Source organism: Lissotriton helveticus, chromosome 3_1 (assembly GCF_964261635.1).
Source record: "Lissotriton helveticus chromosome 3_1, aLisHel1.1, whole genome shotgun sequence".
Taxonomy (NCBI): Eukaryota; Metazoa; Chordata; class Amphibia; order Caudata; family Salamandridae; genus Lissotriton; species Lissotriton helveticus.
The window spans coordinates 413,605,441-413,621,690 of NC_136061.1; the positions used below are offsets into that span (position 1 = coordinate 413,605,441).

The 16,250-nt window shown below is 44.5% G+C and overlaps 1 protein-coding gene across 1 annotated transcript in view; it reads left to right on the forward strand.

Moving 5' to 3' along the window:
* KIAA2012 (KIAA2012 ortholog) overlaps nucleotides 1-16,250 on the forward strand; it is a 758,941-nt gene that overhangs the window by 212,046 nt on the left and 530,645 nt on the right. The window contains exon 7 of the mRNA XM_078680227.1: nucleotides 11,871-12,013. Within this exon, the coding sequence (XP_078536353.1) occupies nucleotides 11,871-12,013 (143 nt within the window). The remainder of the gene's footprint in view (nucleotides 1-11,870; nucleotides 12,014-16,250) is intronic.

A 16,250-nucleotide genomic window follows, 5' to 3' on the forward strand; every position in this document is an offset into this window, starting at 1 on the left:
CCGACAGCAGGGTCCGTCTGCAACGTACTTCTAAACTAACTCCCGCCGCCGCACCTCATAAATAAACCGGCGCGTATCTGACAAAATTTTGTGTGGCTCGCATCTGTGTGGTTTTCATCCTCAGGGTGAGGTATAGGGTGGGGCAAGACTGGGCCAGTATTGTCATGCGCAGCCGCAGCATAACCTGCACGTGAGGCGGCCTGGTGGTTCCCAGTAATTCTAGGACTGGCAAACTTTCTATACAGCCTCACGCTGCAGGAAGGCAATACTCATGCAGGAAATTCTGGCTAAAGGCGCACATGCTGCGACGGAGGTCTCCATGTGAAGAGAACACTGCGGCAGGAAGTTACACATGAGGGGAACAATAGCAGGAATGACAAACTAAAGAGAACAATACAGCAGCAAACATAAGGTGAGAAGAGCGCGAAGGACCACTGGGTGAGGAAGAAAGTCCTGCAGGAACCTCCACAGGAAGAGAACTCAAGAGCAAAAGTGACCATTTGTGGTTGTGACTCCTGCAGGAACTCCAGTGGTGTCAGGAAGGAGCCAATGTCAAAAACACTAACACTTCTGTCAGCGCAACCAGCACAGGGGCACACGAAAAGCTCTGCCAGTAAACCTCTACCTTGAACGGGTACACCCTATGCTAATCCAGCTTTGGGTCCTACATACAGCTCCGTTAATGCACCTCAGTCCTGGCCTGGAGCGCCCTAGATAACGTATTACGAGCACATAGCTCTCCTAATGCACCTCAACCCTGAAGCAGCCCATCAGTCCTGCACTGCATACCACAATCAGCTCTGTTAATGCTCCTTGCTCCTAGCCTGGAGCACCCCTGATAACGCAGCACAGATACAAATATATAGCTCTGCTAATGCACCTCAGTCCTGCTGCATCTCTTCATTTCCGCACTGCATGCTACACACAGCTCTGTCAGTGCACCTCATTCCTGGCCTAGAGCCCTCCTGATAATGCAGCACTGATACAAACACATAGCTCTGCTAATGCACCTCAGTCCTGCTGGATCTCTTCATTTCTGTACTGCATGCTTCACACAGCTCCGTCAGTGCACCCCATCATATTCCGCAGTGCCCATGCTAATCGAATATAACACTCGCACACAAACATGCTGATCTGTCAATGTACCTCTTTCCTACATTTTAACTTCACTCCTTCCGGCAACGCCCACAATGTAACATACAAACATCCCACAGTGCAGGTCACCACTGCCCTTCAGTACCCCTTCTATCCAAGTACTGGACCTGACATGCCAAACTGGCAATGCATTTCAATCTTGATGCGCAGCAACCCCTGCTCCCTGATTGGACGCAGTACGCATGCTCTGTAGTCATAAGAACTTATGCCAGGTTGTGTGAGTGAACTTCTGCTTTGTCCGAAGCGGCTCCTGCACTTGCGCCTTTCTCTCTTCCCTTTCTACACATTAAGGTGTGGATGAGGTGACAGGTCTGGGCTCTCTCCAACTCCCCGGGTGGCTGGTGCATGAGAAACGTAGCGGGAATGTAAACTGTGCCGACATAACTGTGTGCCAAGACTATGGTGACTGTCATGGGGCTGGAAATCATGTTAGTGAGTGTTCTGCTTCGTCACTTCTAACGAAATAGTTCAGAATGTTAATGACATCTCCCGCGCTCTGCGAGCACATGTCCATTAGGCCAGGGCACGTGTGTCTTTAAGGCCAGGCTGAGGATCAGCGCCGGCCAACTTGTCAGCTCTCCTTAGTTAGTTCATCATGCTGAGGTGACGAACATCTCAGGCATCAGCTGAAGTCTTAATGAGGAAAGGCAGTGACTGAACCAGTGGGTGAGCGAAATCACCTGAGGCAAGAGTGGAGGAATTGGAAACTGCTCTAAGTGAGAATTTCCCTACAGGTTGCGCCATGCACGTGTCTGTTGTGATGTACTTAGGTTGTCTCAGCTCAGGCTGCAACTGCATATTTTTATGATGTACTTTGGTTCCATCGTGGCGAATCTGTGGTGTGGGTTTCATCTCTGCCGAATAAACCTACTTCAATTGAAAAGCTGCATCTGTGTCGTGATATTCAACATAACAGTGTTCTTCCCATTGAGTATTAAAATATTTCTTGTTAAGGGCTTATTCCCAGGTAGGGTGTGTCACATCCACCCCAGTTCTGAAGCATGAAAATGACCACGCCACACACAGAGCTCTGTAAAACATCTTTATTCTTCGACCTGCAATGTTTAACTGAGCGCACTACATCATAAACTTTATTGACCACACCCAGACCAATCTATGCCGTTATCTCGCATTTATTCCCCCCGCAGGGAATCACAACGCAGTCGTTACAACAACCGTGTTGTGATTCTGCATACCATTACTCCGCAATTCAAAACGACTTGCGGAGGGGGGCGCTGGATGCTGTAATAGTATAATTTACTATTCCGACTCCAGTCTGTGCGGACGCTATGGAAGGTGTTGGATTTTAAATCCAACACCTCTCCCCCCCTCCGCAAGTCGTTGTTCCGACTTGCGGAGTAATGGTATGCGGAATCACAAGGCGGTCGTTGTAACCACCGCATTGTGATTCCCTGCGTTGTAAAAGTTTTGGGGTAAACGTTGTTTACTCACCCAGACACACCCAATTACCTCCCAACATATTACGTAACTTTGTAAGGTGTCAACCGAGGACCACAAGGGTCCTACTGTACATGATCACACAACACTACATCTCCTTTATTTAAAAAAAGTGCTGAAAACATTTATACATTAGAGTTTCTTAATGAGTCGTCGAGGTGCTCGCACCAATCTCCCAGATCAAGTCAAATGAGTTGAAGGAATTGCATTGTCATCTGGCATCAAAGATGTAACCTCAGATGCTTGACTTAGGCACTTAGGTGGACTTTTATCACTCATGACCTCTGGAGCCGACATTGAGGCAGATGTTTGAAATGTGATGAGTCTCTCGTGGTGGACTTTCCAGGACATTGAGCAGTCACCATATGTACTTTAATTGTCACAACTCTCAATGGATCATCTTCAACGAAGCGCCAGACTTGCATTTCAGTTTTTGTTTCACTAGGACCCGGTCTCCTTCTTCGTAAACCAGGTCTCGAGCGCATCAATGCTTATCTGCATAGGCCTTCATCTTGCTTTTGTGAGAGTGACTGTGACATGAATCTCATCAGTGTCTATTACTCTGCACGTGGTCCATTGTGGTAGCTTTGTCCCAATGACTTTCCCAAACAGCAAAGTGGCAGGACTTTCAACTGTTGTAGAATGGGTGGTTGAACAATAAGCACGAAGGGCTGGACATAAGGCTGACTTGTGATCGCGCTGAACCACTTTCTTCAGGGTGTCAAAAAAGTGTTCAACAATGCTATTTGCCTTTGGCCAGACAGGTTTGCTTTTCTGATACTTGACGTTCAAGTAACTAAGGAAGATCTCTGCTTTTGAAGGAGGGACTGTTTTCATATTTGATAGATGGAGGGAGCACCCCATGCTGTAAAAATATTATCCAGTCTGTCAATGACTTTGCAGTGTATAGTCGATGAAAAATCTTCCACTAAGGAAAAATGTGAGTAGTCATCAGTAACTACCATGTGATGATTGCCATTGTTTAAAGGTCCAAAGAAATCAGTTGCAATTTTCGCCCATGCTTGTTTAGGAAGGTCAGACATATTTAGTGGATACTGTGTTGTCTTGGGACATTGGCAGTTTGTTAGAACTGGGGATCTCTAGTTGGCAGAGGTAGGTACCACTGTCCAAATAGGGACCATTGCTTCTAGTCAGGGTAAGGAGGAAACCCTCTGAGATAATCCCAGCTCACCCTCTAGGTAGCTTGGCACGAGCAGTCTAGACTAACCAGAGGCAATGTGTAAAGTATTTGTACCAACACTCACAGTAACACAGTGAAAACACCACAAACTGACTCCACAAAAGTTTAGAAAAATAAAGGTATTTAATCTAAACTAGACAAGACCAAAACGATAAAAATCCAACATACACAGTTCAAGAATATGGTTTCAAAAGAGTTCTTAAGGTTTGCGATAAAATTCTTCAGGTTGCGATAAAATAATCCACAGATGCGCAAAAAGTTCACAGTTGCGTCACGTTTACTCACAGTACCTTTTAGTTGCGACATAGTTCCAAAAGCAGAAGCTGGTGCGGTGGAAAACAAGCGATTTGTTGCTCCTGAGACCCTGGGGAGGCGTTTGCGACAGCCCCGCTGAAGCAGCGGGTGTGTTGCGACGAATCCGGTCTGTATGGGGAGGAAGGCCACTTGTATGGATTCCGGTGCGGAGGTTCCGTAGGAAGTTTGTTCTCGCAAAGGCACGATGCGACGATCTTTGGAGTTGCGACAATCTCTGGGGCGACGATGCGCGGACCAGCGGTGATCTTCTCTCTCGCAGCTCCTCGATGCGATGGTTTCTGCGACGACACTCGCAGCGACGTGATGCGGTCCGCAAGCAAGCGGTGCGGCGATCTCACCCAGCGACGACATGCTCTACGACGACACTCGCAGCGGTGTTAGACTTTCCCGCACCAATCTGGTGCGTCCCGCAAACGAAGGATGCGACGGCTCTGGCAGCGGCAACAGGCACTGCGACGATCTCGACCTTCGTAGTGGCGGGAATTTCCTAGCACTGTCGGGGATGCGCTCCGCAGCGAGCGATGCGATAACTTTTCAATTGCAAAAGTCTCTCAAGCTTAGTTTCAGGCTTCCCAGCACAGGTACAACTTCCAGAGGCCCCACAACTGGATCAAGCACTCTAGGCAGGACAGAACTCCCTCAGCAGAGTTCAGGGAAGCTGGGGGTGAAGTCCTTTTGTTCCTGGGACTTCAGAACAGGGAGCCAGCTCTTCTCAGGCCCTTGGAGATTCCTTCAAGACAGGGGACACAGCACAACAGCAAAGTCCTTCCCCTCTCCTTGGCAGCAAAGCAACAGAAGGTCAGTCCAGCAGAGCAACAGCAGGACAGTCTTCCTTCTTCAGTTTCAGCTTTCTCCTTGGCAGAGGTTCCTTCTTGATTCCAGGATGATCTAATTTTCTGTTGTCAGGGGTCCTGTACTTATACCCATAAAAGTCTTTGTTCTCTTTGTGCAAGTGGGCCTTGAGCCCGGTCTGAACCAGTTCTGGGTGTTGCTTGAGCACTTTGTTTACCTGGCTTCTCCTTTCCTTTCAGAGTGAGGGGCAGGGTCGTCAGCCGCCCAGCAGGAGGTGGAGCCAGCATTGTGGAAGGCAGGCACAGCCCTATTCAGGCCCAGGTGCTATCTCCCCCCACCACTCAAGTTGCAAATGCAGTCATTCAGCCTAGGGCTGACTCAGCCAGCCTCCTGGGGAATCCCCAGCCCCTGTCACTCTCAAATCAGACAGTCAATACACAAACAGGCCAAGGCACACAGAAGGGTCAGACAAGAGAACAGCAACTTTCGAAAAGTGCTGTTCTCAAACACAGGATTTAAAAACAACCTTTCCTAAAAGATGTGTTATTAAATTCTGAGTTCAGGGATACTAGACTCTTATGTCATATCTTGTTCCTATGAGAAGAAATGCTGGTAGCCACTGTAGCCCGCATTCCCCATCCATGTTAACCTATGGAGCAAGATAGCCTTACAATAGTGAAAAACTGAAATAGCTGCCATTCACTACCAGAGCATGTCACCTGCACTAGTACATGCTCTACCTTTTACATACACTGCACCCTGCCCAGGGGGGTACCTTGGTCCTTCCATAGGGGTGACCAATGTGCACAAAAAGGGAAGGGTTAGGCCTGGTCAGTGGGGGCACTGGCCAGGAGGACATGGCAGTTCCTAGACTGCACACAGGCACTGCAGTGGCAGGCCTGAGACACCATTTTAGGGCTACTCATGTGGGTGGCACAATCAGTGCTGCAGGCCCACTAGTAGCATTTGTCATCACCAGCCCTGGCACACCCAGTGCACTTTACTAGGGACTTCATGGTGATACAATTATGCCAATCAGGTACATCCAATCACAATATTAATTTACCTAGGGAGCACTTACACTCTGGCACTGATCAGCAGTGGCAGAGTGTCCAAAGCATCTAAACCAGCAAAAACGAAATCCAGCACAGCATCAAAAACACAGGAGGTAGAGGTAAAAAGATAGGGGGAAACCACACCAAAGATGCCAGGTCTAACACAGTTACATAGGGAACATGCTTTCAGTTTCTTCTCGACGCGTTCATCAAGGCCACAAACCCCCACTCTCTCTCTGAGGTCTCTCTTAGTTGCTACAATGCCACAATGTCCATCGTGTGTCACTACAGTGACTTGTAGCCTCAAGCTCTCAGGAGGTATAACAGTTCTCAAACCTTTTAGTATAATACCTTCTTGAGTGAAAGTAAGCTCTTCCTGTAAATCTTTAAATTTTTGATATTCAACATCTTCTGTGAGAGGTCAAGTATGTTTTTTCCCTGATTGTGTTACAATTACATCCTTGAGTGTGAGCATGGCTCTATGTTGGTAGCAGCAATGATTTGCTCAGTGAATAGAGCTGCAGGAGTCCTGGACTTTACTATTACATTTTATATATGTTTTTTTTAATTGTCTGCTGTAAGGGGACAGGGATAGCATGTTTTTAAAATAGTTAAATGCAGGCATGGTGTCCTCTGCACCCAAGGGGCGTTGTTGTGTGCAGTGCTTAGTTTGTAAAATATTAAGTGCCATGACCTTGACCAGGAGGTCACTGCAACTTGCACCAACCATCGTTCCTGTCATCGCTGCCAAACTACTAGCCATCTCTCTCGCCAGCAAGTGCTGCAGTTCAGATTATTCAAGGTCCCCAAAGCTAAAGGAATGACTATGGCGGCAGATATTTGTAATTTTTAATGTATATTGTATTTATAAACACAGTTGTTCTGCTCCTCTCTAAATTAGATGAGCAGCACCACCATGTGGCAGACTGTCCTAAGTGTGGTGTTGACAATTAAGGGCTGGTGCAGTGCACAGGAAACCAATTAGGATCCATTGTTGAGCACCGGAAACCACCGGCTCCCATTAAGCACTGGTTGTGTGGGAATGTAATATATTTCAATCCAAGCAGGTAAATTTAAATGTATTACGCAAATCAGCAATTACCCATGTCTGCGTGGACTATCACAGACATTGGCACTATTTTCTCTATGCATTTTTTATTGTATGTATTGTCTAGAATATCACTAGTGGAACTATCTGTTGTGTCCTTAGAAGCAAATTGTAGGGGGGCATACATTAGGCCTTAGTTAAACTGGTGGCTGTACTTTAAGAGATAAAGTAGCCCCTGCCATACACTATAAGGATATTGCAACTCACTGAGGAGTCCCATGACCATATAGCGGAACGAGGCCAAAGGTGACTTACAATATCATTATCATTTACGGCAGCAGGTACTTTAATCCATGTAATACATGGTCACACCATCACCTTTACCACAAGCCACTTAAATCCTTGTTGTGTAGCTAGTGGTGTAACAATAGCCCCCGCAGCACCCATGGTGCGGAAGGCCCCCGGACTCCAGGGTGCCCCCTCCTGCACTATGCACGGGCGGTGAGGTCCCTGTCCTTAAAGCTCCTGACTGGGTCCGGGGCGTGGTGGGTCCCCCTATGTGAAATTTGCAGGGGGACCCCTAAGGTTTTGTTAGGCCACTGGGTTCCTATAAGTACTGCTGCTGGAGAAGTAGACCAATTAGTCCTGTGTCCGGAGAGCTAAATATGCTTCCAAATATAAGGGAGTTTCTTTCAGAAGAGCTTCCCCATCCGGCAGTATTAGGTAGAATCCTTTGGATCTCCAGGCTGTGGCTTGCTCGCAGTGCAAATCACCAGTCCCTTCTGGGTTGGAATTATCGCCGGAATTAAGAGACTACTTGAAACTGACCCCAGCCCTGAGGAAGTCACGGGGTAATCCCCTGTAACAGCGACGAAACACGTGTTGGCTAAGAAGGCTTTAAGATCTTGAATTAAATACATCTGAAAATATAAAGACAAGCATCATTGTGATATTTAATGTAACTTCCTGTATTTACTTTGAAAGTGTGTAGAGGGTTTGTATATACAATACACAAAATAGACAGAAACAAACGTTCATTAAACAAATACACCAAGGATGACATATTTAATTCACAAACAAATATAAAAATGCAATTTTAATTTAAATATTAAGTTTGGAGCTTTTCTAAATCCATTTGAGGCCACTCATCGTCCATGCTGTATTCTGGTTAATGCACTTGCTGCTCCCACTAATCAATCTGTGGATACTAACTTAATTTTTAGCCTCCAATTTCTGTTTTTCACATTTACAGAGCACTTTACAAATTTCAATTGTACTTTTTGCTTCTTTTTAACACACTTTATTTATCAGTTTATCTACAATATTATTTAATTTTGTAAGCAGTCACGAACCCACTGAGTAGGCTCTGCAGTCCAACAGGGGTCCCCGGACACAGGTTAAGGACCACTGTGCTAGACTGATGACCACAGGTAGGTTGCTCCTATCAAGCAGTTCACAAATCAGCCAGTGACCTCCATATTTACAACATGTTCAGTTTGACATGCACCTTCCTTAAAAAGGGATTTGCTGGTTGTGTTTGGGTAAAAGGTTGTGGTGGTTAATAGTTTCTGCAGACTAAATATCAGAAAAGTTAGGTAAATTAATATTCAAATTGTCTTTGTTTATTGCCTTTTATTTTCAACCGATAACAAGACACATATGATAAACTTTATTGTACATCATCAGTTGTGAGGTGCAAAAACCTCCACCCACACTCATTTATAGGAAAGCTGCACACATTCAGTGGACAATGGTTTTAGCACCACCTAAACATCAACTGGGGCTTTCAGTCCTCGCGCAATGCATTATTGGTGCTTCTGAACACCCAAAACATGGAATGAATATTTAGTCTCACTGACTAATGTTCTTTTAGGCTTTAGCCGTGTTCTCAGAGAAGTATTAATGCAGAGCCATACATATTTGTTTTGTTTAACCCTGCCAACATCCCATTTTGGGTGAGGCAGATCATGATTAGGATGTGGAATTTTAATATCAAGGGTCCTTGCATAGAAATTGTGTTATCTTCTTCACTCTGACTGGTTGTTTGCTCTCCCGGAAAGTAAAATGTACAATTGCTTGAAAACGTAAATGGAAAATTTAAGTAAAAATACATAAATATGAATTTAAAAATCCTATAGGCGGGGAGGAGCCAGGCTGGCGGCCGAGATGGTCGTCTAGGCTCTTCGGCTCCGTCATCTTCCTCTCCTGCCGCTATATCCTGACATCTATCCTGTGCCTTTTTCATGCCCCTGCACAGATGACTCGAAACGCTGCCGGTACGTGTGCCCCGGAGTGATTTTCGAGCTTTGGGGACGTAGTTACGTCGTCGTGAAGATTGTGGCCTGCACGGGCCTCGAGACCGTGGCCTCGAGTTCTGGAGTGGCCGGCCCCGAGGTGAACAACAACGGCCTGAGGGGCCTGGGATGCACCGGTCATCTGAGACGAGGGTTTGGAGACGGGCCCCATTTAACAACGACTAACCAGCGACAGTCGGATTCACTGTTCTATTCCGTATTAAGGCGCCCCCCCTTGTGAAGTGTGTGCTTTAGATGCTGATCACCGATCTCCAGACTGAGGCGGGTGACACCCGAAAGCTGCGGGCGGTGTCCAGGGCCTCTACGTGGGGTGTCCTCGTTGGTGTAGGAAGGAGTCGTGAGTCGGATACAATGTACGACTCGGATGCCACAATAACTCGGCCCTTTAATGCTCCCAAGCTGGTCCAAATAGACGCCCTGGACCGTTGCACCGGGCTCAATGGAGGCCCTACGGATGCGACTGTGCTCGCTGATGGGAATGGGGTGCCGGAGCCTATGTTGGGGGACATTGTGGCTGCTTTACTTGGACTATACTCACACTTGCACAATAAAATGCTGGCGCTGGAGTACACATTGGATGCTATCGTTTTGGGAGGAAGGTTTGGAAATGCTGACCCCACCACTCTGGATGCAACTTCTGCAGTGGCAGTGCACAACGCAGACCGGTGGATGGCCAATGCAATACTTGTTGAGCCAGAGGCACGAGAACTTATGGAGGAGGGACTCTTGGCTCCTGACGAACTGTTATGCCGACATAACGTCCAGAGCCCTGTGAATACGGGAGGGTCGGAGCATCAAATGGAGGTGCTGTCTCGGAGAGACTTGGCCCGCGTTGTGTTTTTTGCGGATGGGCTCGAAGGGAAACTGAGGTGCGGTGGAAGGAATCTCCTCCTTCTTCTGGAATTCGTATTATCAATTGTGTTGCAACAACAGTGTTTCTGTTCGGCTTTAATGTGCATCGGCGACCATGTGTTCCAATGTGTGGTGATGTTTGCTACCGAACTCCAGGCGGACCCTCCTGTATTGGTATTGCACTTTGGCTTGCCTGTAATTATAACGGCTGGATTGGGACATATTCATGTGCAAGATCGTATGGGCCTGGGTTGATCAATGGAGGTCTGTTACTTTTGGTGGCGGCGAGGTTATGTAACGTATATCATGAGGGTGCGCGGGGCAGAACTGGCGAATAATAATGTTCCCAACTTACAGGTCCTGAACTTTTATTCAATACTTTGAATGGACATGGGAAGCTACTTAGTGGCGGGAGGAGGAGAGCCGGGGGCCTGTCCTGGGAGTCCCCCCCGAGGTTTTATTCCTACTTTTAGGGGCTTCAGTTAATTGGGCGACAGGCACGCTGCTAGGGGTTAGGCTGTAGCCATCTGCAGGGGTGCAGGGAGGGGGGTTGGGGTCTTGTTTTTGTTTTGCCTTTAATTAGTTTCTATGGCCTTTTTCCTTCTCTTCTTTGTGTTTTTTGTTTTTATTTTCATGATCAGTATTGATTTTGATATATCCTGATTTCACTGTATATCGTACCTGGTGCTCGTATTTTCGTTTTATCCTGATTTTTGGTGGGCGGGTTCCGAGGGCTGACGCTTATCGTATACTGTTTGTTTGTATTGCTGTATATCCTGTGTTATATATTTTAGTGCGAGCGCTGCACCCACGCGGAACCCTAAAGTGCATATCCTGTTTCTTAACCCACCCACCGTATTAAGTTTGATTATAGGGCACCGGCTACGCTTTCTTTCTTCATTAAAAAAGAACCTTTGTTACATCCTGTTGCATAGTCGTGCGTTCAGTATAAAAATGTCCTGATTTGCTGGTGGACCTTAGGGTGTCGAATAAAGAGCTGTAGCATTGCGGAATTTTGTGTATTGTTGCCTTGTCTAGCGGCCGGCCCCTGCGGTTGTAGGCCCATACATGTACTTTACTTGAACGGTATAATAAAGGTCTTCAAAAAAAAAAAAAAAAAAATCCTATAGGCGCAGAAGGAAAATCTAATTCACAACGGAGACCCCCCTTTCTGAAAATTTCCTCTGAAGAATCTCAGTCAACTGTCTGTGATTTGGTAAAATAGTGTCCATAGATGTTTTTATTTCAATAAGATTTCCTCCTCCTCACCTTTATTCTCCATATATGACCACTTCTTTAAAAAAAAAAAAAAAAAAGTAAGGATTGTTTTTACTTGACAGAATTCCCTGTCTGGTATGAGATTGAATGACGCACACCTGGCAGTTGGTATCCAGAATTCCATGGAGCCCATGTCTGCCAATAATGCCTGGTGAAACTGACCAAGGTCTCTTCCTAGTGCTCTTACTGCACACGTTGGAGGTGTCATTTGAACTCTGCCCCACATGTTAAGGGAAGGGCAATAGAGAAATAAAAAAAGATACGTGGTAATAGATGTGTTTTAGCTGCATAGTTGGCACACAAGTTCCAAGTGTCTGAAGTCGAACTAAGACCATTTGCTCACAAGAAGATGCAAACACTATCTCTAACAAAATTAAGGCATGCTTATCACTCTCTTTCAGTAAAACAAGAACAGGCGAGTCACCAGGATGACAGAGAAGACCAGGCTACACAGGAGCCTCTTCGGGATGGAGGGTTCCTGCCCCGTATTTCTTCAACGCAGTACACAGAGCATGGTGGTGCGAGGGAGTCAAAGAAAAAGCAGGTCAGTTCCTACTACTCATTGGGCCAGTGTTCATGAATAGTACTTTGCCTTGCACCTGAGAACTCATCTGGCATCTGGTTGAATGCATTTAAGATGGCCCCAAAATAGCGCTTTACTCTTGTTGCTGTGTTATGGTGAGTAATGGAGAGAAACCCTTTTGTGCATAATAGTGGTAATTGGGCAAAATATTGAGTTGTAAATATCGGGAGACAGTAATATCAAAAAGAAAATAACGTGATGCCAAACTATAGTGATTTCGAAATATCGTTGTCTAGAACATCATTTTTTCAGGCAAGTAATATCATTCTTAAGAATATGGTTATAACATAGTTGTAAAGAATATCCTGTTTTAATTAATTTAGAGTGTTTTAATTAATATATTAATGTTATGTGTTAATATTGTTTGTATAATTGTTATAATTTGTTTTAAGTATAGTTTGTAATTTTAAGTGATTTAGAATGTTTTATTTCATTGTTAGTAGTATTTTATAGTGTTGTAGTGGGTTGTTGGGTTTGTAGAAGGACAAAGTGGATAGTTAATTAAGTAATTATTATTTATTAATTAATTAATCATTTTAAGTAAATATGTGATTAATATTCAGTATGTTTATTATGTGATACTGATTTATTATACTTCTATTTTAGGTGTGGGTTTCTCCGTTTGTAGGGTTATAGGGTAGGAAGCTACATATGAATTAATTAACAATTAATTAATCCATTATTAATTATTGAGTTGATTAATAATTATGTACATTATGTAATATTGATTTATTTTAGTTGCAAGTTGCTAGGCTTGTAGGAGTATACAATGGGAAGTTAATTAATTAATATTAAACACATATATATATATTAATATATAATTCAATATTTAATTGATGAATTAGTATGTAAATTGTGTAATAATTATATATTTTAGGGCTATTTTAGGTGTTGGCTCCTAGGTTAGTAGGGGTTTAGGGTGGAAAGTTAATTAAGTAATAATTAAATAAGCATTATTTTTCAATTGAAAATTAAATATTTCATTGTTTATGCATTTTATAAATAGGACAATTGTCTATGTTTGTAATTCTTATATATATATATTTTGTGTAGTAATACTGTTCATATTTAAAGTTTTATATTCTTTCTAAATTAATAGAGTTATTCAAGTATGTAATGTGTTTGAATCAAAGTAGTTTACATACTGTTGCTTAGACTAGAGTGGGAATAGTAAATTGTACCCCTCCAAAGTCCAATGCTTTGCTCACTGTTACTCAGACTGGAGTGGGAATAGTAAATCAGACCCTTCTGAAGTCTGATGCTTTCCCTACTCTCTCACAGACTGGTGTGGGAACAGTACATTTTACCCCTCTGAAGTTCAACTCTTTCCCTACTGTTGCACAGACTGGAGTGAGAACAGTACATAGAATCACTCCAAAGTCAAACGCTTTTCGTATTGTTTGTGGAGAAGTGTGGCTCAATGGTTAGAGCGGTAGACCCTAATGCAGAGTTCTGGCCCGGGACCAGGGTTCAATTCCCCGCCTCGGCGGGTCTTGGGCTCAAAATTCCACGGACCTGATAATTCTCGCCTCGGTGCCTATTCTAATCATGGAGTCCCACTCTGCAACTCTGGGCAATAGCTTGCTTAATCTCCACAACGGCCCCTACAACGCTAAGGATGCCTGGCCTCCACCTTGGGGGTGCCCAGGAGTGGACACCTCACAGGGAAAGCCAGGATGGGTTCCACAGCGGTATTCGTACAAGCGCCTTGAGACCCTTGCGGGTGAGTAGTGCGCTATACAAGTATCAATTTACATATCAATTTACATTGTTTCACAGACTAGAGTGTAATAGTAAATGTCACCCCTCCCAAGTCCAACACTATCCCTACTGTTACACAGGCTGGAGTGGGAATAGTAAATATTACCCCTTAGAAGTCAACCATGTTCCCTACTGTTGCACATACTGGAGTCAGAATAGTTAATTGAAGCCCTCCGAAGTCTAACGCTTTCCCTACTTTTGCAAAGCCTGGAGTGGAAATAATAAATTTAACCCCTTCAAAAATGAATAGTTTCTCTACTGGTGCACAGACTGGAGTGGGAATAGTACATTTAACCTCTCTGAAGTCCAACATTTTCCCTACTGTTGCACTATTTGGAGTGGTAATAATGTATCTATCCTCTCTGAAATCCTACAATTTCTCTACTGTTGCATAAACTGAAGTCTCTAATAATTTTCCAAGTATTGGTTAATTATTTTTTGTTTATAATGTTATAGTATTTCCTTATACTTTTTTTGTTTTTACATTTTAAGAATATTCTTTGTAGATGTGCTTTTTTAATTTATTTGTTTGGTAATTTATTTAATGGTTTGGAATTAAATTGTTAATGTTCTTCTGTTTTGTGTAAAAGATATATATATACATACATATATATGTGTGTGTGTGTGTGTGTATATATATATATATACACACATATATTCGCTGGTGGGAGGAGTTGCATCCATATACATATATATAATATATATGTATATGTATATATATATATATATATATATATATATATATATATATATATATATGTTTTATATATATATATATAATATATGTGTATATATATATATATATGCAAGCTCCAAGTTTACCCCTCCGGAATAAGAATCACTCAAACCAAGGCGTGCTGAAAGCATTTAATTAGTATGGTCACAGATCCGCTTTTCGATAGTCTTATAAGACAGCCACTCCGTTATTGCCTGACGCGTTTCATCATTAGACTTCTTCAGAGGCTGACGGAGATGGTGCGTGCTTCGAACTGCCTCCCTTTAAAATGCTATTGCACGCTCTAGATTGGGGCGGTTACATCAAAGCAAAGCATTGTGGGAGATGCAGTCTCGGTAATTAATTCTCCTGTATGGATGCGCAGAATTTTCTGTCAAAGTTCATTTCAAACCCTGGATGGGCCTCAATCAGCAGACTGTCACCTAAATCCATCGACTTGGCCCCACAGTAAAGCTCCGTAGTTACCGAGCCTCGTGGCCCCTCTCCATCTTTGGGTCGGGTGGTGCGTTCTTTGACAGCAGGGCTGCTGCCGTAGTATGCAAGCTCCAAGTTTACCCCTCCGGAATAAGAATCACTCAAACCAAGGCGTGCTGAAAGCATTTAATTGGTATGGTCACAGATCCGCTTTTCGATAGTCTTATAAGACAGCCACTCCGTTATTGCCTGACGCGTTTCATCATTAGACTTCTTCAGAGGCTGACGGAGATGGTGCGTGCTCCGAACTGCCTCCCTTTAAAATGCTATTGCACGCTCTAGATTGGGGCGGTTACATCAAAGCAAAGCATTGTGGGAGATGCAGTCTCGGTAATTAATTCTCCTGTATGGATGCGCAGAATTTTCTGTCAAAGTTCATTTCAAACCCTGGATGGGCCTCAATCAGCAGACTGTCACCTAAATCCATCGACTTGGCCCCACAGTAAAGCTCCGTAGTTACCGAGCCTCGTGGCCCCTCTCCATCTTTGGGTCGGGTGGTGCGTTCTCGACAGCAGGGCTGCTGCCGTAGTATGCAAGCTCCAAGTTTACCCCTCCGGAATAAGAATCACTCAAACCAAGGCGTGCTGAAAGCATTTAATTGGTATGGTCACAGATCCGCTTTTCGATAGTCTTATAAGACAGCCACTCCGTTATTGCCTGACGCGTTTCATCATTAGACTTCTTCAGAGGCTGACGGAGATGGTGCGTGCTCCGAACTGCCTCCCTTTAAAATGCTATTGCACGCTCTAGATTGGGGCGGTTACATCAAAGCAAAGCATTGTGGGAGATGCAGTCTCGGTAATTAATTCTCCTGTATGGATGCGCAGAATTTTCTGTCAAAGTTCATTTCAAACCCTGGATGGGCCTCAATCAGCAGACTGTCACCTAAATCCATCGACTTGGCCCCACAGTAAAGCTCCGTAGTTACCGAGCCTCGTGGCCCCTCTCCATCTTTGGGTCGGGTGGTGCGTTCTCGACAGCAGGGCTGCTGCAGTAGTATGCAAGCTCCAAGTTTACCCCTCCGGAATAAGAATCACTCAAACCAAGGCGTGCTGAAAGCATTTAATTGGTATGGTCACAGATCCGCTTTTCGATAGTCTTATAAGACAGCCACTCCGTTATTGCCTGACGCGTTTCATCATTAGACTTCTTCAGAGGCTGACGGAAATGGTGCGTGCTCCGAACTGCCTCCCTTTAAAATGCTATTGCACGCTCTAGATTGGGGCG